The following is a 27,414-nucleotide window of genomic DNA, read 5'->3' on the forward strand; positions in this document are numbered from 1 at the left end:
GTTCCCAAGTATATGGGCTGACTCACCACAGGTGCACTTCCTTGCGGTTTGAAAGAACGTCCCTGTGGTAGATTCCTCCACACCCTCGTCTCTCAGATTCAAGTGATAACAGTCCTTTCGCTATCAGTTTGTGTGGAACTCCGGAATGCTCCGAGGATAAATTTTTCTGTTTCTAGTTGATAAATTTGTTGTGATTTAGGGGAGAGCTGTCGGACGCGCTGCTCACGGCGCCATTTCCATGACGTCACTCTGTACAAACTTATTTAACCAACATTGGGGAACACCATTATTTAAAGGGCCCAGTCGGCAGGAGAAGAATCAATGACAGACAAAAGAAGAAAAAGGAAGTAACTAATTATTAGTATGGCAAAAGAAACAAGATTGAGAAGTTAAGGGGAAGAGAGTTTCAAGAAAGAGCCAGTTGTCGCTAGAGGCCGCAGTGAGGCCAGGCAGGTCATTGGTGTTGGCAGTGTGGTGACGGGGGCCATGGTGGACCTCATAAGCACAGTTTAGTCGGAGATATCTGGCTGGAAGCCAAATTGTAATGGGCTGCCTTCATAAAGGGGGTCTTTGAAAAGCCGCTGTCTTCTTTAGGGTAAATAAAGAGCTGATCTCAACAGAAATCACATTCCCTTTAGAGGTGAGTCCTCTTGGCTTCTCTGCCCACCTCCAGCAAGCTGCCTGTCATGGCCCCAAAGTCCGCTGGTTGGTTTCCTAGGGCCTTTCTCCTCCTCCTTCCTCCAGGGTCTCATTTCACTCTTCTTTTCTCTACTGAAACCTTTGTCTCTCCTGTTTATGGGCTTTTCCCCTACGAGCATGTTCAAGTTTCATCTTAAAAAGGGGGAGGGATTTTCTTTACTTTTTCCCCTCAGCCTGTTGTTCTATTGCCTTCCTTAGCCCTACGAACAGTGAAAGTACTCCTCTCTGTTCGCTATCTCAGAGTCTTCACTCCCACTCATTTCTGCAACCCATTACAGCCTGGCTTCTGGCCAGATTGCTCTGACTCAGCTGTGCTTACTGGGTTCACCAATAATCTCATAACCTCATTGTCAGCACCAGTGACTTACTTGGCCTCTGCAAACGCTGAACAACTTGCTCTTTTTTGAAACTTTTCCCCTTTACTTCTCCAGCCTCTTGTTTCTCTTTCCATGCTAATGAATAGTTCCTCCTCTTTGGGGGAGGATGGGGAAGATCTTTTTTTTTTTTTAATAAATAAATTTTTATTAATTTTAATGGGGTGACATCAATAAATCAGGGTATATATATTCAAAGAAAACATGTCCAGTTTATCCTGTCATTCAATTATGTTGCATACCCATCACCCAAAGTCAGATTGTCCTCTGTCACCTTCTATCTAGTTTTCTTTGTGCCCCTCCCCCTCCCCCTCCTCCTCTCCCTCTTTCCTCCCCCCACACCCCATAACCACCACACTCTTGACCATGTCTCTTAATCTCGTTTTTATGTCCCACCAATGTATGGAATCATGCAGTCCTTGTTTTTTTTCTGATTTACTTATTTCACTCTGTATAATGTTATCAAGATCCCACCATTTTGTTGTAAATGATGTGATGTCATCATTTCTTATGGCTGAATAGTATACTATGGTGTATATGTGCCACATCTTCTTTATCCAGACATATATATATATATATATTTTTTCTTTTTACAGTGATTAAAGCCTTTAAGCAAACTCTTGGCCACTACAGCAAGAATCTATAAAAGAGTGGTGTCCTTAACATGTTCACCAAGTCCAAGTTGGCACCATCACCATGCCAAATCCCTGAAAAATGCAACCTAACACCAGTTCAGTCTGTTAGGAGCTGTCACAAGGAGCAGGAGTCCAGGAAAAGTCCACATCCAGGAAAAGTCTGCATGGCACTGGAATTGTTGTCATAATTCTATACTTTGCAGCTTACATCCAAGTCCCAATGACCGCTGCTTCTAGCTGGTAATGATTCAGGTAGACTGGAAAAGCCATCTGCAGCATGTGTGGAGATGGAGCTTCTGTTCTCCTCTGCCTGGAGAGATGAGACCAGGTTGCTTTTCCCTGGAGCTCTGCGACTGTGGTGTGGTAAAGAGAACCTTGGGATACACTAAGCTGGGTGGCAATGGTAGATTCATAATAGAGGTTGGCAAAAGGGGGAAAGAGAGCTCTAAATTAGGAGTAGGTCCCAGCCTGAAATATGAGTGGGGCATTGAGGTAGGAGGAATAAAGGAAACACTATATATTAATATTAAACAAAGCAGCAGAAAATAGGACTATCAACACCCACAACAGAGATCTTTGAGGGAAGAATAAAAAACCTGACTATTCAGGCAAGACATAGTTAAGTGGCCCTTGTGCAAATGAGATCAGTTTACCTGCTTCTTGGAAGAAATAACCCTAAGCTCATCCACAGTGTCGTACGTAGATGGAGCTGACGGCCCTGGGCACCTTCAGCCTTCAGTGGCAAACCCAGCATTCTGGGCAAGGTTAGGTCATAGGTGGCTGGAGCAGGGCTGGAAGAGACTGAACCCTCCCTTAGAGGAGTGAGGGGGAAGCCCACCTTCCAGTGTCCCTGTTTCCTCACAGCAGAGGCATGTAAGTCTGGCAGGCTTTAGCTCAATGACCTTCCTTTCCACTTTTGAAGCGGGACCCAGATGGCATCCTATGAGACCCCTTTGGGGCGTTGGAGCCTTTAAGGGCGCATCCTAAAAGCTAGTAGTTCACCTGATTTCTATTGGGCTTTTTCTGCCTCTTGGTATCTTAAAAGCCATGCTCAGAGATCTCGCTGAGGGGTTTGAGGATCCCCATCCACCTATATAAACCTTTTCTATATATCTGGAGCAGTCTCAGTATGGCTTCTTCAGTGTTCCTTGGTTGAAGAGTCCTCTTAGTTTAGTCCAAAGTTGGTTTTTCCAGATGATGGTTCTTAAAATTAGTTTGTAGTCCACTTTGGTTCTGGGAGATGGATGTTGGTACGTCTGCCTACTCCAGCGCCATCTTGTCTTCCCCCAGGAAGATCTTTTAACGATTGGTTCTTTCTCTTCGGTCCACTGTCCTTTTAAATGATGGTATTCTCAGAGTTTCATTTTTTATCTTATTCAACTTTACAATTCTTGCTTTTCCTGAGCAAATTGACTTCCCCTTTCTGGTGGAATTTACCATATTGTTAAAAACCTTCAGAAATGTTGATCAGATAGCCCAAGTGAGGTTGGATTAGAGATCAGCCCCCAGCAAGTGAAGGAGTAATCAGGGTGGGAAAAGCAAAGAGGAATTGATGTCTTCCGATTCTTACCGGAGGAAAGTGATGCTGAACACTTGTAAAGCAAAGCGTGGGTGGTGGGCAGAAGATTGAAGTATGGAGCACCTGTCCACACACAGACATCTGTGTGCCTTTCCCCTCTCTTCCCCCTTCTCCAGCCTATGGAACCTGAGTTCAACTCAGCTAATCCTGCCTCCAGGCAGCCTCTTCAGATAGCCCCCGTCTCTTCTCTCCTAGGTGGGGTCACGTACTTCTGTACTTTAGGGTACATCTCTCTATTTTTGAAATGCCTGCATCATATCACAATCATCTATTGTGTCTAGGATGCTCCCACTGTCAGGGCCTGTGAAACTTTCCCCTTCATCCCTTTAGTTCTTCTGGCTAATTGAATAATTCAAATGACATACAGCAGACTAACAGGAGAGAATAAAATTTTAATACATGTGCATGTGGAATTCACAGAAGCGTGAAAATACCAAAGATGGGCAAAATGATGTCATATGTCATTTTGGACTAAAAAGGGGGAGGTAGCAACTCACAAGGACATGAGAAAGAGCAAATTTTTGGAAAACAAATTCTTATAGGGCCAGAAACAGTGAGACACAAAGAGGAATTTAAGAAACAGATTTTTGCATGGATCCTACCTGTCTGCTGCACTTAATTCATGTGTGCTAAGGTGAACATGTTAACTTTCCCTTCCTGAAGTAGGTGTTCCTATCTGCATCCCTTAAGCAGGGAAAGAGCAAGTAAAACAAAACAAACAAACTGACAAACAAAAACCTCTTCTTGAGTTTGTTGGGCTTTAATTATTTTCAGCTTGAGAGACTTTTCCTGACCTCCTCATATTTGTATATTTCTTGAAAATAGGCTCTTGTGCTTTAAAATTTCATTCAGTACCCCCAGAAATTAGACCAGTCACGACCAACTGGGTCCTTAACCCTTTGAGTAGTACGAACTTTGATGTATGTCCTCACTCAAAGGGTTAACAAAAAACTCATTACTTAAAGGGTTAATAAAGAGTGGTTGAAGGAGTTAGTCGAAGTGCTTTACTTAGTGATTCTCAGCCTTGCTATGTCCTGAAATCACTCAGAGAGCTGAAAGCATACTGCAGCCTTAGGTCACACTCTCAGAGGTGACTGTTTAATACAGGGGTCCCCAAACTACGGCCCGCAGGCCACATGAAGCCCACTGAGGCCATTTATCCGCCAACGCTGCACTTCCGGAAGGGGCACCTCTTTCAATGGTGGTCAGTGAGAGGAGCACATTGACCATCTCATTAGCCAAAAGCAGGTCCATAGTTCCCATTGAAATACTGGTCAGTTTGTTGATTTAAATTTACTTGTTCTTTATTTTAAATATTGTATTTGTTCCCGTTTTGTTTTTTTACTTTAAAATAAGATATGTGCAGTGTGCATAGGGATTTGTTCATAGCTTTTTTTTTTCTATTATTTTTTTTATTAAATTTAATGCAGTGACATTGATAAATCAGGGTACATATGTTGAGAGAAAACATCTCTAGATTATTTTGACATTTGATTGTGCTGTATACCACTCCCCCAAAGTTAAATTGTCTTCTGTCACCTTCTATCTGGTTTTCTTTGTGCCCCTCCCCTCCCCTCAACCCCTCTCTCCTTCTTCACCCCCTCCCCCCTCCCCCCACTCCTTACCCCTGTTGCCATCACAATCTTGTTCATGTCTCTGAGTCTCATTTTTATGTCCCTTCTATGTATGGATTCATATAGTTCTTAGTTTTTTTTCTGATTTACTTATTTCACTCCGTATAATGTTATCAAGGTCCATCCATGTTATTGTAAATGATCTGATGTCATCATTTCTTATGGCTGAGTAGTATTCCATAGTATATATGTAACAAAGCTTTTTAATCCACTTGTCCTCTGACGGACACTTGGGCTGTTTCCAGATCTTCGCTATTGTGAACAATGCTGCCACAAACATGGGGGTGCATTTCTCCTTTTGGAGCCATTCTATGGTGTCCTTGGGGTATATTCCTAAAAGTGGGTCAAAAGGCAGTTCGATTTTCAGTTTTTTGAGGAATCTCCATACCGTTTTCCACAGAGGCTGCACAAGTCTGCATTCCCACCAGCAGTGAAGGGGGGTTCCCTTTTCTCCACATCCTCGCCAGCACTTATTCTGTGTTGTTTTGTTCATGAGCGCCATTCTGACTGGTGTGAGGTGATATCTCATTGTGGTTTTAATTTGCATTTCTCTAATGATTAGTGATGTTGAGCATTTTTTCATATGCCTGTTGGCCATCTGTATGTCCTCTTTGGAGAAGTGTCTATTCATCTCTTTTGTCCATTTTTGGATTGGATTGTTTGTCTTCCTGGTGTTGAGATTTATGAGTTCTTTATAAATTTTGGATATTAACCCCTTATCCGACGTATTGTCAAATATGTTCTCCCATTGTGTAGTTTGTCTTTTTATTCTGTTCTTGTTGTCTTTAGCTGTGCAAAAGCTTTTTAGTTTGATATAGTTCCATTTGTTTATCCTGTCTTTTATTTCACTTCCCCGTGGAGATAAATCAGCAAATATATTGCTCTGAGAGATGTCGGAGAGCTTACTGCCTATGTTTTCTTCTAAGATGCTTATGGTTTCACGGCCTACATTTAAGTCTTTTATCCATTTTGAGTTTATTCTTGTGAGTGGTGTAAGCTGGTGATCTAGTTTCATTTTTTTGCAGGTTGCTGTCCAATTTTCCCAACACCATTTGTTAAAGAGGCTGTCTTTACTCCATTGTATTTCCTTGCCTCCTTTGTCAAATATCAGTTGTCCATAGAACTGTGGGTTTATTTCTGGGTTCTCTGTTCTGTTCCATTGATCTATATGCCTGTTCTTATGCCAGTACCAGGCTGTTTTGAGTACAATGGCCTTGTAGTATAACTTGATATCAGGAAGTGTGATACCTCCCACTTTATTCTTTTTTAAGATTGCTAAGGCTATTCGTGTTCTCTTTTGGTTCCATATAAATTTTTGGAATACCAAGTATGTCATTGGTATTTTAATTGGTATTGCATTGAATTTATAGATTGCTTTGGGTAATATAGACATTTTAATGATGTTTATTCTTCCTAACCATGAGCACGGTATATGCTTCCACTTGTTTGTATCTTCTTTGATTTCTTTTATCAATGCTTTGTAATTTTCCGAGTACAAGTCTTTAGTCTCCTTGGTTAAGTTTATTCCTAGGTACTTTATTTTTTTGGTTGTAATTGTGAAGGGGATTGTTTCCTTAATTTCTCTTTCTGACTGTTCATTGTTGGTGTATAAAAATGCCTCTGATTTCTGAGTATTGATTTTATATCCTGCCACTTTGCTGAATTCATTTATCAGGTCCAGTAGCTTTTTGACTGAGACTTTAGGGTTTTCTACATTCAATATCATATCATCTGCAAATAATGATAGTTTTACTTCTTCTTTTCCAACTTGAATGCCTTTTATTTCTTCTTCTTGTCTGATTGCTGTGGCTAGGACTTCCAGGACTATGTTAAATAAGAGTGGTGAAAGGGGGCACCCCTGCCTTGTTCCTGATCTTAAGGGTATTGCTTTTAATTTTTTCCCATTGAGTATGATGTTGGCTGTGGGTTTCTCATAGATGGCTTTTATCATGTTAAGGTATGTTCCCTGTATTCCCACTTTGCTGAGAGTTTTGATCATGAATGGGTGCTGGATTTTATCAAATGCTTTTTCTGCATCTATTGAAATTATCATATGGTTTTGCTCCTTCTTTTTGTTTATGTGATGAATCACATTGATTGATTTACAAATATTGTACCAGCCTTGCCTCCCCAGAATAAATCCCACTTGATCATGGTGTATGATTTTTTCCATATATTGTTGGATCCGGTTTGCTAATATTTTGTTGAGGATTTTAGCATCTATATTCATCAGAGATATTGGCCTATAATTTTCTTTCTTTGTGTTGTCTTTGCCTGGTTTTGGAATCAGAATTATGCTCGCCTCATAAAAGCTTGGAAGTCTTCCTTCCTCTTGAATTTTTTGAAATAGTTTGAGAAGGATAGGAGTTAGTTCTTCTTTGAATATTTGGTAGAATTCCGTTATGAAGCCATCGGGTCCTGGACTTTTCTTTGTTGGGAGTTTTTTGATAACTGTTTCGATCTCATTTGGTGTAATCGGTCTGTTTAGGTTTTCTGATTCTTCCAGATTGATTTTTGGAAGATTGTATGTTTCAAGGAATTTGTCCATTTCATCTAGGTTATCTAGTTTTTTGGCATACAGTTCTTCATAGTATTTTCTTACAATATTTTGTATTTCTGTTGTGTCAGTTGTTATTTCTCCTCTCTCATTTCTAATTTTATTTATTTGAGTCCTCTCTCTCTTTTTCTTGGTGAGTCTAGTTAAAGGTTCATTGATCTTGTTTCCCTTTTCAAAGAACCAGCTTCTAGTTTCATTGATCCTCTGTATTCTTTAGCCTCTATGTCATTTATTTCTGCTCTGATCTTTATTATTTCCTTCCTTCTACTACATTTGGGCTTTACTTGCTGTTCTTTTTCTAATTCTTTTAGATGCAGGGTTAAGTTGTTTATTTGAGCTTTTTCTAGCTTCTGAAAGTGTGCCTGTAGTGCTATGAACTTCCCTCTCAGCACTGCTTTCGCTGTGTCCCATAAATTTTGAGTTGTTGTATGCTCATTGTCATTCGTTTCTAGGAATTTCTTTATTTCTTCTTTGATCTCATTCTTAATCCATTCATTATTTAACACCCTGCTATTTAGTTTCCATGTGTTTGAGAATTTTTGAGCTTTTCTGCTGTGATTCATTTCTAGTTTCATGCCGTTGTGATCGGAGAAAGTGCTTGATATGATTTCAGTCTTCTTAAATTTGTTGAGAGCACTTTTGTGCCCTAACATGTGGTCTATCCTAGAGAATGTACCATGAGCACTTGAAAAGAATGTATATTCTGCTGCTTTAGGGTGAAAGGTTCTGAAGATATCTATTAAATGGAGTTGATCTAGTGTTTCCAATAAGTCTGCTGTTTCTTTGTTAATTTTCTTTCTTGAAGATCTATCTAGTGATGTTAGTGGGGTATTGAAATCCCCTACTATTATAGTATTGCTGTTGATCTCGCCCTTTAAATCCATCAAAGTCTGCTTTATATATTTGGGTGCTCCTATATTAGGTGCATAGATATTTATAATAGTTATATCTTCCTGTTGGATTACTCCCTTTATCATTATGTAGTGGCCTTCTTTATCTCGTACTATATCCTTTGTTTTAAAGTCCAATTTGTCTGATATAAGTATTGCTACCCCAGCTTTTTTTTCATTTCCCTTTGCATGAAACGTTTTTTTCCATTCTTTTACCTTCAATCTATGTGTGTCTTTTGTTCTAAGGTGTGTCTCTTGTAGACAACATATGTATGGGTCCTGTTTTCTTATCCACGCAGCTACCCTGTCTTTTGATTGGATCATTTAATCCATTTACATTTAAGGTTATTATTGATATGTAGTTATTTATTGCCATTTTCTTCTTTAAAGGTGTATTCCTTTTTTGCTATATTCTTTTCCCACTTTGATCTGTTTACAACAGGCCCCTTAACATTTCCTGCAGCATTGGTTTGGTTGTAATGAATTCCTTGAGTTGTTTTTTGTCTGGGAAGCTTTTTATTTCTCCATCGATTTTAAACGATAGCCTTGCTGGATAAAGTAGTCTTGGTTGTAGGTTCTTGTTCTGCATTACTTTGAATATTTCTTGCCATTCCCTTCTGGCCTCAAGTGTTTCTGTTGAGAAGTCAGATGTCATCCTTATGGGGGCTCCTTTGTAGGTGATAACTTTTTTTTCTCTTGAAGCTTTTAATATTTTCTCTTTATCGCTCAGCTTTGGTATTTTAATTATGATGTGTCTTGGTGTAGGTTTCTTTGGGTTTCTCTTTAATGGAGTCCTCTGTGCTTCTTGGACTTGTGAGAGTTTCTCTTGCATTAATTTAGGGAAGTTTTCAGCTATAATATGATTTAACAAAGTCTCTATCCCTTGTTCTTTTTCTTCTTCTTCTTTAGGAACCCCTATGATGCGGATGTTATTTCTCTTCATGTTGTCACAGAGCTCTCTAAGAGTTTCCTCTGACTTTTTGAGTCTCTTTTCTCTTTTCTTCTCTGCTTTCATGCCTTCATTCCAGTTGTCCTCTAACTCGCTGATTCGATCCTCTGCTCTATCTATTCTGTTTTTAATTCCTTCCATTGTGGTCTTTATTTCTGATATTGTATTTGTCATCTCTGACTGATTCTTTTTTATACTTGCTATTTCTTTATTTAGGTTTTCATAATGACCATCCATTGTTGTTCTAAGATCCCTAAGCATCCTTACAATCATTATTTTGAACTCTGCATCTGGAAGTTTGATTATTTCCATATCACTCAGTTCATCTCTCGAAGGTGTCTCTTGTGGTTTCATTTGGATTGCACTCCTTTGTCTTCTCATCATGGTGTTTTATTTGTAGAGTTGGTTGAGTCTAGGCTTGGTGTTGTCTGCCTCCAGTTTTCAGTTGTGTTATTTCTAGGTCTTCTTGGGTTGGTATCAGCTGTTATCTGTAATCCACTTTGGGATTTGAGCAGCTTTGAAGTCTTGATTTGTTTGTTTTCTTAACAGGTGATAGTCTTGTTTACTGATCTCAGCAGGGGGCTTCCTTGAAACTGTATCCAGGAATGCGATGGGTGTAACCTGAGACTCTGAAGGCCTCTTTAGCCAGCTAATCTCACTGGGGGCAGGGTGTTTTCTCAGCTTCAGTAGGGGGAGGTGTATCTCAGATCTCCATGGAGACCTGAGTTACTGCCCCTCCTCCCCACTTCTTGTTTTCAGCTGTGTCTTGTTGCACTGATTGGAGCTGGATAGATGTCCAGAGATCTCTGATCTGGAAGCACTTCAGCTCTGTTTTGTGAAAGGTTCAGTCCCTCCCCCAGCTATGGCCACCTCCAGCACGGATGAGTCAGCTTTTTTAGTTCATTTCCTGCATTCCTTAGCCCCTCACAGTCTGTCCCTCTCACTGTCCTTTCCACTTGGGAGATAAGCTGGTCTTTTCAACGCACCTTGCTCCCTGGTTGCCAGGCAAGTGGCTGTGAGCAGTCATTTCTGTTCTTTTCCCTCTGAGATCCTCTCTGGACTCTCAGCCTCACCGCCCCCCCTCCGTTCCAGTAAGCAGAGGAGGTTCAGGCACTCCTTACCAGGATTGTTGTGGTTTCTTTGCTCCTTGGTTTTTGAGAGCTGTTCTTGCAGTTCAGAGTTGGTTTTTCATGCTGATTTTTCCTAAGTTGATTTGTATTCCAGTTTGGTGGTGAGAGCTGGGTGTCTGTGCATCCACCTACTCTGCTGCCATCTTTTTTCTCTCATAGTTTTTTTTTTTTTTATAGTCCGGCCCTCCAATGGTCTGAGGGACAGGGACTAGCCCCCTGTGTAAAAAGTTTGGGGACCCCTGGTAGTAGGTGTGGGATGGGACTCAGGCATTGGTGATTTTAGAACTTCCAGATGATACTAATGTGCTGCCAGTTTTGAGAACCATCAGATTAAATAACTAAAGTAATATGCCAGTGCCAGCATGTATGTCAGATGTTTTAATAAAATTTTCACATTGAATAACTTAATGTAAGGAGATGAGATTTGTTTTTGTTAACACATGGAAAAAGCAGAGGCTTAGAATGATGTCATAGCTTTGCATAAACCAGAGCTGGTGAGAGACAGGGCCAGCTCTGTCCCCTTGCATTGCTCCCCCCCCCAGGTGGGGGAGGGGAATCCATTGAGTCTCATCCATTCTCTCAGAGGCGGTGCATTAACCAACCAACTGGCTGAATTGTGTGACATTTGGAGAAATGTCGCATTAGCTCTATTCTACTTCCAGGAGTTAGCCCTGCAAGGGCATGTCTGTGTCACAACCACCCTGTCTTTATATTTGTGGGACAATTATGCCTTTTTTTCTGGGCTGGTAACCCTATCTTACCTCCAGGTCTTTGTATCTGGAGCATAGTCATTCCAGTAACTTTTTGTTCAGCTCTTTCCACTTCCCCTCCTCACAAATCTCTGAAATGAGCCTATAAATCTAATATTTCTTTCCAAGTCACCTGTAATTTCTTTAAGATTCCAATGCTAATCTTTGATTTGTAACACTGTTCTTTTGCAAGTCCTAAATAATGTACACTTATTACAGAGAGAACCAGAAAAAAAAAAATTAGAGTTTTTTTTTTTTTTGTATTTTTCTGAAGCTGGAAATGGGGAGGCAGTCAGATAAACTCCCACATGCGCCCAACCAGGATCCACCCGGCATGTCCACCAGGGGGTGATGTTCTGCGCATTTGGAGTGTTGCTCTGTTGTGACAAGAGCCAGTCTAGCGCCTGAGGCAGAGGCCACAGAGCCATCCCCAGCGCCCGGGCCATTCTTGCTCCAATGGAGCCTCAGCTGCAGGAGAGGAAGAGATAGACAGAAAGGAAGGAGAGGGGGAGAGGTGGAGAAGCAGATGGGCACTTCTCCTGTGTGCCCTGGCTGGGAATCGAACCCGGGATTCCTGCACGCCAGGCCGATGCTCTACCACTGAGCCAACCGGCCAGGGCCAAAAATTAGAGTTTTTGAAGAACTTTATAGTATCTCAGAGGATATGCTGGGATCTTCAAGTTAAGTTAAGCATAAATTACAAGTTAGCTTAAAAGTTACTATGGCCAAAACCAAGTCAAATTGTTCTAAACATTTAATTTCTAAATTTTAATAAATTGAGCAAATGTTCTCTAAATACTATAGATAATCTTATTTAACTTACTAGACATAAATATTGTCACAGTTGTTCTATGGGATAAAAACTGAAGCGACACTTTTATTATATCAATTATTAGTTGGTAATCATAATAATAAACAGTTATATAGTATTTAATATGTGTCAAATGCTGTTCTAAGTACTTTCCATATATTAACTCATTTAATCTTCAGAACAACTCTGAGTTAGGTATTTTCATTTTACAGATGAGGAAATTAAGGCATACGAGCATTAATTAGACACACAACCAGGAAATAATAGAAATGAGATTCAAATCCAGGCTATTGCACAGTGATAGAGCAAGATTGATACAGTACTATAATTCCTGAGTATTACTTAGCCTAGACTAATGCTTTTTAGCACTTGACCTGAACAACCATAGACATGGGCATGAATTCTCAGCAGGTTAGAAGGGGAGGCATGGGAAAATCTTGACATAGGTGCTAAATCTCTTAAAGGAACAGCGGTCCAAGTACAGAGCTGGGCTCCTGGGCACATAGTAAATCAGTGAGGATGGAGATACTGAAATAATTAGATTATGCCTCCATGATGCACCTAAAACTTTTTCTGGCAATTAGTGATGATATCCTAGTTATGCTAATGGTCATTTTTCAGTCCTGAGCTTCCTTTAATTGCCAAATTGTCCACTTAAAAAATTTTTTTTTCAAATTTGACTTCTGTACTATGATTCACTCTTAGTTTTCCTTTTGCCACTCTCTACATTTTTCCTTCTAGATTCTTCTTTCTATCCTGTCGAAGAATGTTATCCCCATGCCCTATTTTGTTGATGCTCTGCTTTGTCTCTTTGCTACCTCTTCTGAAATTCGGTTATTTGAGCTCTGAGCTCTTCCTCCAGGCCTAACCTCCTTGAATCTCTGACACTGTATTTGTGATCTGCCTTTTGAACCTATCTACCCAGATGTTCTAAAGGCTGTGCCTGGATTAATTCTAAAATGAAATTTATCTTACCTTCCCTGACTCCTCCTCTGCCTCTGTTCTCTGTTTCTCACACCCTAGGTGAAAACCCAGGGTATCTTTGAGCCCTTTCTCTGTGTCCCTCTAGCCTGCCTACCTGATCCCAGTCCCTCCATTTTGTGACTAGTTGCCAAGGCCTAGCAACTCTGTCTCAGTGGCCCTGCTGATGTCGCTCCCCTGCGTTCTCCTGGGCACACCTTCATTTTCTCTCCTGCAAACTGCCAAGTTCTTATAGCTGCTGCCCTTGCCTCCAAACTCCTCTTTTACCAATCTATTGTATATATACCTCAGCGGCATAATTCTTCCTAAAGTATAGTCTCATAATAATAATAAATAAAAAGTGTCCCAAAACCTTTGTAGTTTTATCACGGACAACTAACTCAGGTCACCACTTAAGAGCATTTAATCTGCCCCCAGCTTTCCGGCCCCACTTCCAGGCAGACCAGGTCGTCCTCTACATTAGAAGTTGCACCTGGTGTCCCTTGGTCCATGTTTGGCCTGCAGACACGTTTTGTTTGGTTTGCAACATTAAAGAAAATTTATCTAATCAGAGCTTTAAAATGAAAGGAATGCCCTTCAAAGTTAAAGTCTCAGAGAAAGTACAGAGAACTATGACAGCATCAGAAGAGATGGGAATTTGGGGAAAGGGAGGGACTCAGACAAGACTTAAATCCTTATTTACTTAAGTTCTTGGTTCATCTTCTACCTACCTTTGTAGTGGTCTTTACCTATGTACAGGAACTGATTAATACTTGGTGAATTACATGATATGACCTTCGGTAATTTCTTGTCACAAACATTGAATTTTTCCTGTTTCACAAGAACTCTGCATTGGGGGATCTCAAGTGCTTTTTATAGTGCAGGTCATATAATTTGCATGCCACTAAAGAAATTTAAATCTGCATTGAAAAGTACACTCAAAGTTTATGATGTTTTAAAAATATGACCATAAATTTTCATGCAATTAATAGTTTATTAGAATGTGTTTTTATATAATAGGCAGCCGTAAAGTAGGATTTAGAGAGGAGAATTTTGAAGAAACTGTTTGAGAGGATGAAATGACCATCAGTGGAAAAGGTGGAGAACCACTGTTGGAGAACACACACCTTTGGATGTAGGAAATGAAGCAGGTAGTGGGTTGCAATAGCTGCCCTAAGAGTTTAAGGTGGTGGGCTCCTGCTGGAAGCTGACGGAGTCATTTATGTGTGTAGGTATCTGTGTACTATGGCTTTTTTATAGCCTTCCCTACCCCTTTCGACATAAGCAAACAAACAAACTTTTTTGAGGTAATTGTTTTACATCTGTTTAACTGGAAATCATTTTAGAACTTGACCATATTTTCCCATGTATGAGATGCACCTTTTTTTCAAAAAATTTGGGGTCTAAAAACTGGGTGCATCTTATACAGTGGTTAAGGCATTTCAAATGCCATAGACCAGGGGTAGTCAACCTTTTTATATCTACTGCCCACTTTTGTATCTCTGTTAGTAGTAAAATTTTCTAACCGCCCACCAGTTCCACAGTAATGGTGATTTATAAAGTAGGGGAGTAACTTTACTTTATAAAATTTATAAAGCAGAGCTACAGCAAGTTAAAGCATATAATAATAATTACTTACCAAGTACGTTATGTCGGATTTTCGCTGTTTGGCAGAATAAATCTTTATAAAACAACTTACTATAGTTAAATCTATCTTTTTATTTATACTTTGATTGCTCCACTACCGCCCACCATGAAAGCTGGAACACCCAGTAGTGGGCGGTAGGGACCAGGTTGACCACCCCTGCGATAGATGGAACTGAGGACAAGGCAATATATGAAGACAGTGATTCATCATCAGACACAGATGAGGACGAGCTAATGGATGGGAGTTTTGACAGTGATGAGGAGTTGTATGAATTTTTTAATGAATAAAACTTGAGTTCAAGAACTTTATGTAATACATTTTTTTTTCAAATTTTGGGCCCCAAAATTCAAGTGCATCTTATACATGAGGAAATATGGTAATCATCATGGTCCTAATAACAAATGTACATAATGAGAAAAAACGGTTGTCTCAGCTTCTCTAGAAATATTGGACTGTTTGTCCCTTGGCTGACATTTCTAGATGCAGTGATCTTCCAGATGCAATGATCTTCCAGATCAGAGGTATAATAACATTAACCAACTCATGTAAGACTTAGTATGTGCCTTCCAGTCTTCTAGGTGTTTCGCCTTCTGTTTGTTTTTCAGTAGCACTGGCTAATGGTTTTATTATGCGGTGCTTTCCAGTTCTTCTCATGGCAGGGCATATTATATGATGATAATATTTATATGGGACACTGGATAATGACTCGGGAGCTTGGCTTCCCAGGGCTGTGGGGTTCTGTGTAACAGGACATCTGTACTCTCTTCAGTGCACACAATTGTGCCCCATGCACATTGTGTTGGGAAGCTGAATTATAGTATATTGCTAGCTTTATGTAATCCTGATTTCTGCTGGTAGCATTGCTTCCTTGATCTTACAATGGCATAAAATGTTTCACTAATCATCAGTGCTCTGTTTCATATTTTACAGACTGGCACTGTTACTCCTCAGCCATTCTCCTTCCTGAGGCTGAGAGCCATTAGCAGAAAGTTCTTGCGCATGTGCCAGTAAAGTTCCCAATCGCTCTGACACTTCTGAGCCTCTCTAGTTTGACCAGTCAGTGACATCCAGGCTGCTTTCAGATCTCTGTCTTTGAACATGGCCACTAAGTGCTGCAAAGAGGTCAGTTTTATAAGTGTACTGGACAGGAAGAGTTTTCTAAGAGGTGAAGAGGAGAATTCATTCCACACGGTTTTTGCTGAGTAGATGACTTGGGTCTCTTCTCTCTATGCTCCTTTTCCAACCAAATAATTCTCTGAGCATCCAATGCAGGGCTCAATGCCCCTTGGGCTTAAAGGGAAAGAGAAGGCAGCTGTACCGTATTTCCCCATGTATAACATGTACTTTTTCCTGAAAAATTTGGGATCTAAACACTGAGTGCATCTTACACAGTGGTTGTAGTTTTTTTATTTGCATTTCTCGCTTTTTGCGCTTGTTTTTGCGCTCACTGTTGAAGACAGTGATTCGTCATCAGACACAGATGAGGACAAGCTGATGGATGGGAGTTTTGACAGTGATGAGGAGTTGTACGAATTTTATGATGAATAAAACTTGAGTTCAATAACTTTATGTAATACATATTTTTTCAAATTTTGAGCCCCAAAGTTAAGGTGCGTCTTATACATGGGAGTGTCTTATACATGGGGGAATATGGTATATTTTTTGCACATTTCTGAAAAACTTCTGATTATGTCTGAGTTGGTCTGCTTGTAAATGCCAGGGTCACAGTTGACTCTGCTTCTTCTCGCTCACGCACTTATTCTTTTCCTCACTCTCAAAACAACCGGACACACTTACAATATACTGGTATGTTTAAAAATACTTAAGATAAATATAAATTTTCCTCTCTTTATATGCATTTAAATAAAGCATTCTTCATCCATTCCTATTATGCTTTTTGAGCTGTGATGTGCTGATCTAAGAAAAAACAAAAAGGGCCCTGGCCTGCTGGCTCAGTGCTAGAGCATCGCCTGATTTGTGGATGTCCCAGGTTTGATTCCCGGCCAGGGCACACAGGAGAAGTGCCCATCTGCTTCTCCACCCTTCTCCCTCTCCTTTCTCTCTATCTCTCTCTCCTCCCCTCCCATAGCCAAGGCTCCATTGGAACAAAGTTGGCCCGGGTGCTGAAGACGGCTCCATGGCCTCCACCTCAGGCGCTAGAATGGCTCTGGTTGCAACGGAGCAACACCCCCAGATGGGCAGAGCATCGCCCCCTAGTGGGCATGCCGGGTGGATCCCAGTCGAGAGCATGTGGGAGTCTGTCTCTCTGCTTACCCACTTCTCACTTCAGAAAAAAAAAAAAGAAAGAAAGAAGTAAAAACAAAAAGGTCTGGATCCTGGTATTGACAAGCTGTAAGTTTTAGTCCCAGAACTGCCACTTAAACGGGCAAGTTTACTTAATTTGTAAGCTTTCTTGATAAGATGGGCCTGATGATACCTGTCCCATTTTCCTCTCAGAGCTGATCTTAAAAATCAATAGTGCATGAGAATATTCTGTAAGCTCTATAAATCAAAAGTAAATATAATTTGTTATTGTATAAAAGATGGCCAGTGAGTCCTCAAGTGCAGTAAAAGTTGCTTGTAGGAATTTAAATACTAAGAGTTATGAGTGTGGCTCTGGGGATGACAAAGTTGACCCACACTCTCCTCTTTATTATTTCTTTCACCCTGCAGAGTAACATGATACACTACCTGGGCCTCAGCCATCATCTGCTCGCACTGAATTTCATCATCATTTCTTTTGGCAAGAAAAGCGCACGGTCATCTGCTCAGGTGAAGGTGACCGACACTGACTTTGACGGCGTGGAAGTCAGAGTATTCGAAGGCTCTCCAAAGCCAGAATCATCACTGAAGCGCAGTGTTGTTTATATCCACGGGGGAGGCTGGGCCTTGGCAAGCGCAAGTATGTCCTGGTCCCGTCAGGTTGTTTGGGGTTGGGGTTGGGGTTGGCCCAGGGAGAGAGGTGCGTGTAATTGAGTTTGCCTCTCTTATTGGGTAAGGAGAGGCAGACCATTTGACTTGGTTCTCCTGGATAGTCCCACTTGCCCCTGTTGTCCCAGCAAGTTTTTGCGGTGTGTCCTTTTCGTGCTTGCAAGCGTCCTGGTTTGGATGATTAATCATATGCTCAGATCCTACATAAAGGTTTTTGCCTATTTGTTTGTTAATTAAGATAGACTGTTTTGAAAATATTTCCTCTGACCTGAATCATAGATTAACTTATTACAAAGTGCTGACAATAGCTTTCTATTATGCATTATTTGTTTCCACCAAAACAAGGTAGAATTCCATTGGGCCAGAAGATGATGGTATTTATACCTCTTTTGCCAACTTATGTTTTGAAGACATGTTTCTATGAAATAGAACAAGTATTTCTGACTACACCTGTTAACTCATCATTTTATCTGCTTATGAAACCAAGGATGAAAGTATAAAAGTGTGCCACCATTGAAAAGAAGTGATCTAATGAAGTTCAAGAAGGTTTTCCTTAGTGTTGGATTACTTTCTTGAGCAGAACAGGTTCAAAGTGGCAAGCTGCCAAGTGGAGCAGGCTGGCAGGATGCGCACCAAAGAGGAAGTAAGGGCGTATCTCTGCCTGGAACCTCGGGGCAACTTCCTCCATGTCAGCTTGAGCATTGGCACCCCTAAATTTAAAGGCCATGGCAACCAGTTCTAGTTGTTCTTTTTTTTTGCCTGTTTGTTTTTATTTTTTTTAATAAATAAATTTTTATTAAATTTAATGGGGTGACATCAATAAATCAGGGTACATATATTCAAAGAAAACAAGTCCAGGTTATCTTGTCGTTCAATTATGTTGCATACCCATCACCCAAAGTCAGATTGTCCTCTGTCACCTTCTATCTAGTTTTCTTTGTGCCCCTCCCCTCCCCCTCCCCCTCTCCCTTCTTCCCTCCTCCCATACCTGTTTGTTTTTAATAATATTTTTTAATGAGGAAAAGGCCAAAAGTATAGCTTTTTATAGTAATCCCATTTTATTTAATTCCATATTTATTATTTATTTATTCTTTTATTCATTGATTTGTTCACATTTTCAACAGATCTTTACTAAGTATTTAGATTTGCCTGGAGCTCAGAGATTTCCTGGGGCACAAGACTCCTGGTACAAAAATTCAAACAGTGTGGTCACCCTAATTTGTGGTAGGTGATATAAAAATGAATAAGACAGAATGTTTTTCCTAGAAAAGAATGACTCTACCATTGGACACTTGCCAGGTGAGACATTACCTTGGAGGCCAGGAATAGTAAGTACCAGGAATGGCATAGATAATGAGTCACCCTCGCCTTTACCACATATATATTTTTTTAATTTATTGATTGATTTTAAAGAGAGAGAAGAAGGGAGAGAGAGAGAGAGAGAAAGAGAAAGAGAGAAGCATTCATTTGTTGTTTCACTTAGTTGTGCATTCACTGGTTCCTTCCCGTATGTGCCCTGACTGGGGGTCAAACCGCAACCTTGGCATTTTGGGACGACTGCCACTGACTGAACTCACCGGCCAGGGGCCTTTTCTGCATAATGTTGGCTGATCACTCTTGCCAGAGGAGAGCTCAGGCTGAGGGAGGTGTGTAGATGGTTGTATTAAAGTTCTGATGCTAAGTCTGCTTTGGAAAGCCTAGATGGTGATACTTGGCTTTCTGCTGGCACAGTCTGCTCTTAAATATTAAAAGAACAGCTAAGGGATTAATTTTTTATGGAATAAAATTGCTTTGGTCATTATAAACCTTTGGGTCATCTTTCTAAGAATTGCTAAGAGTTCTCAGAATTCTAGTGTTTTATGTATTGGTTTAAACTAAATATCATATTCTTCAAATTGGTGACTTTCCTGAATTGCAGCAAATAGGATGTTAAAAGAGAACATTTTTAAAGTTCTAAGGAGAAAACTGCTGATTTGCTGTGAATTTTGGAAAGGCATACATTTGAAGAGCTACAAAATGAGAAGTCATTTGGTGCATTTCATGTAGCCCATTATGAAATAAATGTTTAGTTAGTCAAAAACACATTCAAGGGCAATTTAATATGGATTTCCTGTTACTTTATAATAATTGCATTTAATCAGAAATCCAATGTACATTTTGCATGTGTACATGTAACTGCATTAAGGAGATATAAGTGCACATTTGCTTTTTATTATTAGTAACATAGGTCTGGGTCCTAAAGCAGTTCACAATTAGCAGGATTAAAGAATAGATAGTATTGAATAATGTGTTTAATAGTAATTGCTAATTTTTTCTCTTTTAGAAATCAGTTATTATGATGAACTGTGCACAGCGATGGCTGAGGAATTGAATGCTGTCATTGTTTCCATTGAGTAAGTAATTAATACTAGTCATAAAATTTTTTTTTAAGAAGAGATCCTAGATAACTATCTAGGTACTTGATTTTACAAGTGACAAAATAAAGATCCAGGGAGGTGAGATGATTTTACCAAGGTTACACAAAATGATTTCTGATATAACTTAGAATGTCTTGAATTCACTGTATAATGCCTCAAATTATCTTTTCATTTTAGTTTGGTAAATTTCTAGAAAAGGAATGAACTGAAATAGAAAGAAATATACAATCAGTTAAGCATATACGCCTAATTACTGCTTTTTTTTTTTTTTTTTTTTACAGGGACAGAGAGAGAGTCAGAGAGAGGGATAGACAGGGACAGACAGACAGGAACGGAGAGATGAAAAGCATCAATCATTAGTTTTTGTTGCGCGTTGCGACACCTTAGTTGTTCATTGATTGCTTTCTCATATGTGCCTTGATCGTGGGCCTTCAGCAGACCAAGTAACCCCTTGCTCAAGCCAGCGACCTTGGGTCCAAGCTGGTGAGCTTTGCTCAAACCAGATGAGCCCGCGCTCAAGCTGGCAACCTTGGGGTCTTGAACTGGGGTTCTTCCGCATCCCAGTCTGACGCTCTATCCACTGCGCTGCTGCCTGGTCAGGCAGTACTGCTTTTTTAAAACTAAAAACCAGTCAGCATTTTAAGAGGATCTCTTCTACAACCAAGAGTTGAAAGTTACTCTCCCCACGTCAGGTTCTGTAACTCAGACCTTGTAGATAGTAATAAGTTTGACAACTTTTTATTTCTTTTCCAAATGAAAGGAGGGCAGACAGAGAAACAGACCCCTGCATGTGCCCCAACTGGGATCCACCCCGCAACCTGTTTGGGGCCAATGCTCTGCCCATCTGAGGCCATGCTCGCAACCAAGCTATTTTTAGTGCCTGAGGTGGAGGCTCCACGAAGCCATGGTTAGCACTCAGGGCTGATGTACTCAAACCAATTGAGCCATGGCTATGGGAGGAGAAGAGAGAAGAAGGGAGAAGGTGGAGGGGGGAGGATGAAGAAGCAGATGGTCGCTTCTCTTGTGTGCCCTACCAGGGGTCGAACCAAGGACATCCACACACTGGGCCAATACTCTACCACTGAGCCAACTGGCCAGTGCCAAGTTTAACAATATTAGTCACTGTAGTTATTATTACAATTAGTAGTAGTAATAGTATCAATATTTGAGTTTCTAACAGTTACATATTAGCCATCTTTCTGGAATACTAAGAAGAATGTGAATGCTTATAGCAATTGTGGTGATAGTAATAATACAGAAGACACAGCCCCTGTTCTGTGGCTGACATTGTGCAGGTGCTATAGCAAACACAGTCTCTCCTCCTTTAGGTCTTTGTTCAAATATCACCCTTCCAAGTAACTGTCCTTGACACCCCAAGTTTAAGTTACCACTCACTTCTGCTTTATTTTTCTCCAAATCTGTCATTAACATCTGACAAATCATATATTTAACTTCTTATGTATTTGTTGTACTGAATGGAAACAGACAATGGAAGTACCACAAAGGCAGAAATTTTAGGGGCTTTCCTCTTTTGTGTTCACTGATGATCATTGTGCCTGGAAACATTCTTAGCAGATAACTGGCATTCGATAAATATTTGTGGGATGAATGAATCAAGAGTCTTGCTTAATTCTCATATACATCATCTAAGATAGATATTTTTATTTTTTTCCCCATAGATAAGGAAATTGAGGCCTGAGAAGTTAAGCAACCTGCATGAGGTCATATAACTAACTAGTCACAATGCTGGAGTGGGGAACTAAGCCAGGTTAAGTTGTTTCCAAGGCCCGGTATCAAGCCTACATTGGAGGCAGTTGATAATACTGAGTGCCAGTGTGACAGTGTCATGACAACATTAACCACCTCCCGTGCCGTTAGCCACCCCCCAGTCCCTTTCTGCCAGCTGCTCTCCCATTCACGTCTCACCTGATCCTTGTCCCCAGTCCAGATCTGAGACCTCAGAGAATCTTTTTCTCTGCAGGCCCTTGGAAGGGCTGGTCTCCTGAGCCATCTGGGCAGCTCTGACCCGTGCGCAGAAACCTTAGAGTCACACAGAGTGCTGTTGTGGCTGCCTCCTCAGCAGACTTGTCTCTGGACAGCTCTGGACATCTCCACAAGGCCTCCTGGATCACTCAAGGGCCCTCAGGGACGTTCTGTAATGCAGGAACCTTCAAGTGAGGGATTATGTCATCTGGCCTGGGCAGCTGGCCAGAGGAAAGCAGGGGCCATTTAAGCAGCTGAGCCCCATTATTGAGCAAAGTCAAACAGCGCGGTGCTGGGGAAACAGCCTCCGAGCCCCTTCTGTGGCTTCCTGTGTCACTCCAGCTCCTCAGAGGCCTGGAGAGAGGAGGACGTTGGCCTTGCCTCACCTGGCACCGTGAGGGTTCTCCACCCAGGCCTCACCCTCCAGGGCTTCAATGCCAGTGCCTGGCAACAGCCCAAGCTCTTCCTGCACTCCTGTCTCCACCAGCCAGCACGTGTTTCAAGTGAAACAGGTGTTCTTAGGCTTGTCACAAAACACACAGGGATGAATAAGATGTTTGAAAGATTTTTTTAAAATAACTAAAGCATAGAAGGAACTCCTTTCTTCTTTAACTTTCCATTGGGCCTAATCTATATGGTGTAGCATCCAGAAGTTTACCAACAGGGAGGTATCACAGCCACAGGCAAGCACCATTAGTCTCGACTGTGTGACGTCAGGCAAATCATTTCAACTCGTGCAAAATGGGGTCAGGGGTCCTTTCTGTGTGTCTAAAATGTAAGCTGCTGGGAACTGAACCTTGGAGTCTTTAGGAGGCCGCGGGATCCTTGGCTCCCCTGGAATTTCACCTTTCCTACCAGGGAGGCTGTCTGGAGACCACCGGCTGCTCTTTATCTTCAAGGCCCAGACAGGGGTCCCCAAACTTTTTACACAGGGGGCCAGCTCACTGTCCCTCAGACTGTTGGAGGGCTGGACTATAAAAAAACTATGAACAAATCCCTATGCACACTGCACATATCTTATTTTAAAGTAAAAAAACAAAACGGGAACAAATACAATATTTAAAATAAAGAACAAGTAAATTTAAATCAACAAACTGACCAGTATTTCAATGGGAACTATGGGCCTGCTTTTGGCTAATGAGATGGTCAATGTCCGGTTCCATATTTGTCACTGCTAGCCATAACAAGTGATATGACGTGCTTCCGGAGCTGTGACGCGTGTGTCCAGCGTCACCGCAAATAGTACTGTACGTGAGCGATGCTGCGCTTTGCGGTGCGGCTACCTACAGTGCTCCTCTCACTGACCACCAATGTAAGAGGTCCCAGGGCCTCATGCACAGGAAGCAAAGCTGTGTCACCTCAAGGGCAGCAACCGCTCCGCAGTTCAAGTTACTGATACTAGTTCAGGGTTCTGGGGACTGACCCAGCAGCCGAGGTGTGGATAAGGGCCTCAGGGTATTGAAAATACTCCACGCCTTCTCCTCAGTAGCTTCCACGACACAATGTTATTTTGCATAATAATTGCACAACACATACTTGTTAAATAAATGAAAAAGTTTGTCTTATAATACCAAAAATACAAAGATGTATCCTCATTTATATAATCTAGGAAGGTCCTATTTTACATAATAAGACAATACTAGAACCATGAAAAATAAGGGAAAAGGAAGTTTTAACTTCTTTTTCATAAGATAAAATGTAGGCTAATAAAGTTAATGTGTTGGATATTATTAAATTACTTTTATTTAATTCTATAAATTCTATCAGGGTCTAGAAAGAAGCATTTATTTTGCTTTCTTGGATGTGGAAAACAGTGTGAAGTTGTGTTTTTCTTTTAATTATATCTTTACTACACTCATAAACTCCATGTTATGTAGATGGAGATTAATTCCCCTTTTATCAGGTGTCGATGGCAGTATCCACAGAAAGTGTAACACTTTTGGCAGAGCTATAGGAATGATGTTGCTCATGTGAGCAGGAAAGAAGCAGGAGTACTTAGTTTGCTGCTAACAGAGTTATAAGCAATGGGACACTTAGGCCTCTTTTTTCTTTTTTTCATCCATAAAATGAGTACAAGCTGACTAAACCACAGTGCTTTTAGGAGACTTTTCTTGATCAACAGTTGTGAAATAAGATGCTCTGAAAGATGCAGAGTGCCAGTGACCACACTGCGACCTGCCCTCTGCTTCTTTGCCTGCTTGCCTCCAAGCACGGAAACTGTCGTGCGTCACTCCCACCTGGGCCACCTGGGAAGGTGGGCAGACCAAATTCCTAAGAGTTTCCCTTAAAAAGGGAAGGTTTGCTCACCACTTCTCTCTCACTCAGCACAGACCAACCTACACAAACCCCCAGGCCAGCGACACAGATAACTCAATACTATGGAAAGATAATGTTGTGGCTGCTTTTTTATTTTATTTATTATTATTAATTTTAATGGGGTGACATTGATAAATCAGGGTACATATGTTCAGAGAAAACATCTCCAGGTTATTTTGACATTTGATTATGTTGCATACCCATTACCCAAAGTCAAATTGTCTTCCGTCACCTTCAATCTGGTTTTCTTTGTGCCCCTCCCCTACCCCCCTCCCTCTCTTCCTCCCCCCTCCCCTCCCTCTCCCCCCCCATAACCACCCTCTTGTCCATGTCTCTGAGTCTCATTTTTATGTCCCACCTATGCATGGAATCATATAGTTCTTAGTTTTTTCTGATTTACTTATTTCACTCAGTATAATGTTATCAAGGTCCATCCATGTTGTTGTAAATGATCCAATGTCATCATTTCTTATGGCTGAGTAGTATTCCATAGTGTATATGTACCAAAGCTTTTTAATCCACTCATCCACTGATGGACACTTGGGCTGTTTCCAGATCTTCGCTACTGTGAACAATGCTGCCGTAAACATGGGGGTGCATTTCTTCTTTTCAAACAGTGCTATGGTGTTCTTGGGGTATATTCCTAAAAGTGGGATAGCTGGGTCAAAAGGCAGTTCGATTTTTAATTTTTTGAGGAATCTCCATACTGTTTTCCATAGTGGCTGCACCAGTCTGCATTCACAAAACAACACAGAATAAGTGCTGGCGAGGATGTGGAGAAAAGGGAACCCTCCAGCACTGCTGGTGGGAATGCAGACTGGTGGCTGCTTTTAAGAAGTAGGTTCTTTTATTCTCTTCACTATCATGAACTTACTGAATCATCTTCTTAGGCACATTTAACTAATGTCTTCTTGGCTTTGTTTTCTACCAATACAAACCCCACCGGTTTCTTTCTTGTGGATTTGGCCTTATAGAATTTGGGGGGGGTGCGGAAAGGGGGTAACTGGAGCTTCCCAGAATGCCTGTGCTGCGGCTACAGAGCACCTGTGACTGCAGACCACAGGGAGCTTGTGGGGCGCAGTCTCACCCACACCTGAACCCCACAGAGCTATGTTTAGCTTCTGAAGTGACACAGAAGAAGAAGGCTGGGAGGACTTGGCACCAAGCCTGCTTGGGCTTCTGTAGCCACCGGAGGGAGTGTCTGGCTCTCTGCTTACCTGTGAGGTTTAAGGTGAGGTTTGCACCTGAATGGGAGGTGGCAGATTCTGTAGATAAAAGCCGAGAGTCTGGGAAGCTCCTTGCTATATACTGAAATGTGATTCACTTCAGTGGTGAACAGCGTCAGAAAATTTCATGCTCTGAATGGATCCCAGTCCTAAGTGCAGTCACTCCTAGATTTTTGGGAAGCATCCTGACCTGTCAGTTTTACTGGATGTTATTCTTCCCCCATCAGCCAAACCTCTGTTAATCACAGCTCTCCCTTTCTGCGATTAGCTTGACTGGGTCAGAGCTGTATCAAGGGGCCTGTTTTGAAAATGAAAAGAGAAGAAATCATCCATTCACAATCCTTCCACTTTTGCAAGTTCATTATACATTTTTGTTGTTGTTGTTTGTTTTTTTTATAAATTTTATTGCCCTATAAATCAGTTTTGTATCTTACCTAGAAAGATTCTAACATTTTCTAACATTCATCTTTAAGTGCCTGTCAATATCCAGGTCATCAAGATGTATTACCACCATACAAAGGGAATTCCCCTCACTGATGAGTAATACATGTTATGTGTTCATTTGATATCTAGATACCATGTCTTTAACTTTTTTTTTTTTTGTATTTTTCTGAAGCTGGAAATGGGGAGAGACAGTTAGGCAGACTCCCGCATGCGCCCAACCGGGAGCCATCCTCAGTGCCCGGGCCATCTTTGCTCCAGTGGAGCCTCGGCTGCAGGAGGGGAAGAGAGAGACAGAGAGGAAGGAGAGGAGGAGGGGTGGAGAAGCAGATGAGCGCTTCTCCTGTGTGCCCTGGCCAGAAATCGAACCTGGGACTTCTGCACGCCAGGTCGACGCTCTACCACTTAGCCAACAGGGCAGGGCCGTCTTTAACTTTTTTAAAATGTTACTTTGACCATGCATATGATTAAAAAAATTTTTTTTTTTTGTATTTTTCTGAGGTTGGAAATGGGGAGGCAGTCAGACAGACTCCCGCATGTGCCCGACCAGGATCCACCTGGCATGCCCACCAGGGGGTGATGCTCTACCCATCTGGGGCATTGTTCTGTTGCAACCAGAGCCATTCTAGCACCTGAGGCAGAGGCCACAGAGCCATCCTCAGTGCCCGGGCCAACTTTGCACCAATGGAGCCTTGGCTGTGGGAGGGGAAGAGAGAGACAGAGAGGAAGGAGAGGGGGAGGGGTGGAGAAGCAGATGGGCGCTTATCCTGTGTGCCCTGGCTGGGAATCGAACCCGGGACTCCCACATGCCAGGCCGACGCTCTACCACTGAGCCAACCGGCCAGGGCCTACATTATATGTTCTTTTAATGGCAAGAGAGCATGTACCCGTTAGAGCAGGGGTCCCCAAACTTTTTACACAGGGGGCCAGTTCACTGTCCCTCAGACCGTTGGAGGGCCGGACTATAAAAAAAACCTATGAACAAATCCCCATGCACACTGCACATATCTTATTTTAAAGTAAAAAACCAAAACAGGAACAAATACAATATTTAAAATAAAGAACAAGTAAATTTAAATCAACAAATTGACCAGTATTTCAATGGGAACTATGCTCCTCTCACTGACCACCAATGAAAGAGGTGCCCCTTCTGGAAGTGCTGCGAGGGCCGGATAAATGGCCTCAGGGGGCCGCATGTGGCCTGCGGGGCCCATAGTTTGGGGACCCCTGCGTTAGAGGGAGAAATAGGTTTTCCTCTGCTGGTGTCTCCCACAGCATGGAGGCAATTACTGATTTGATTCAGACAACCCCGACTGAAGATACAGTTCTTAAGGACTAAGGAATAGTAGCCTTTTTGCATTCTCAAGATGAGTCTCCTGAGCTCCTCTTGGGGCATATGGTGGATTGGGGGGGGGGGGGACGGACACACGACCAAAAGGAATGAGATTGGATTTTGCTCCTGCAGATTCTCACAGGCATACAGTT

At 41.5% G+C, this 27,414-nt stretch overlaps 1 protein-coding gene across 2 annotated transcripts in view; it reads left to right on the forward strand.

Annotated features, from left to right (window-relative positions):
• The window catches only part of NCEH1 (neutral cholesterol ester hydrolase 1), a 90,854-nt gene that overhangs the window by 47,760 nt on the left and 15,680 nt on the right, over positions 1–27,414 (forward strand). The window contains exons 2-3 of one of the 2 annotated variants that reach the window (XM_066241007.1): positions 17,289–17,517; positions 19,870–19,939. In XM_066241007.1, the coding sequence (XP_066097104.1) occupies positions 17,289–17,517; positions 19,870–19,939 (299 nt within the window). The remainder of the gene's footprint in view (positions 1–17,288; positions 17,518–19,869; positions 19,940–27,414) is intronic. The other variant, XM_066241008.1, reaches the window with a different exon arrangement.

The sequence above is a fragment of the Saccopteryx bilineata genome, chromosome 8 (genome assembly GCF_036850765.1).
Source record: "Saccopteryx bilineata isolate mSacBil1 chromosome 8, mSacBil1_pri_phased_curated, whole genome shotgun sequence".
In the NCBI taxonomy this organism is placed as follows: Eukaryota; Metazoa; Chordata; class Mammalia; order Chiroptera; family Emballonuridae; genus Saccopteryx; species Saccopteryx bilineata.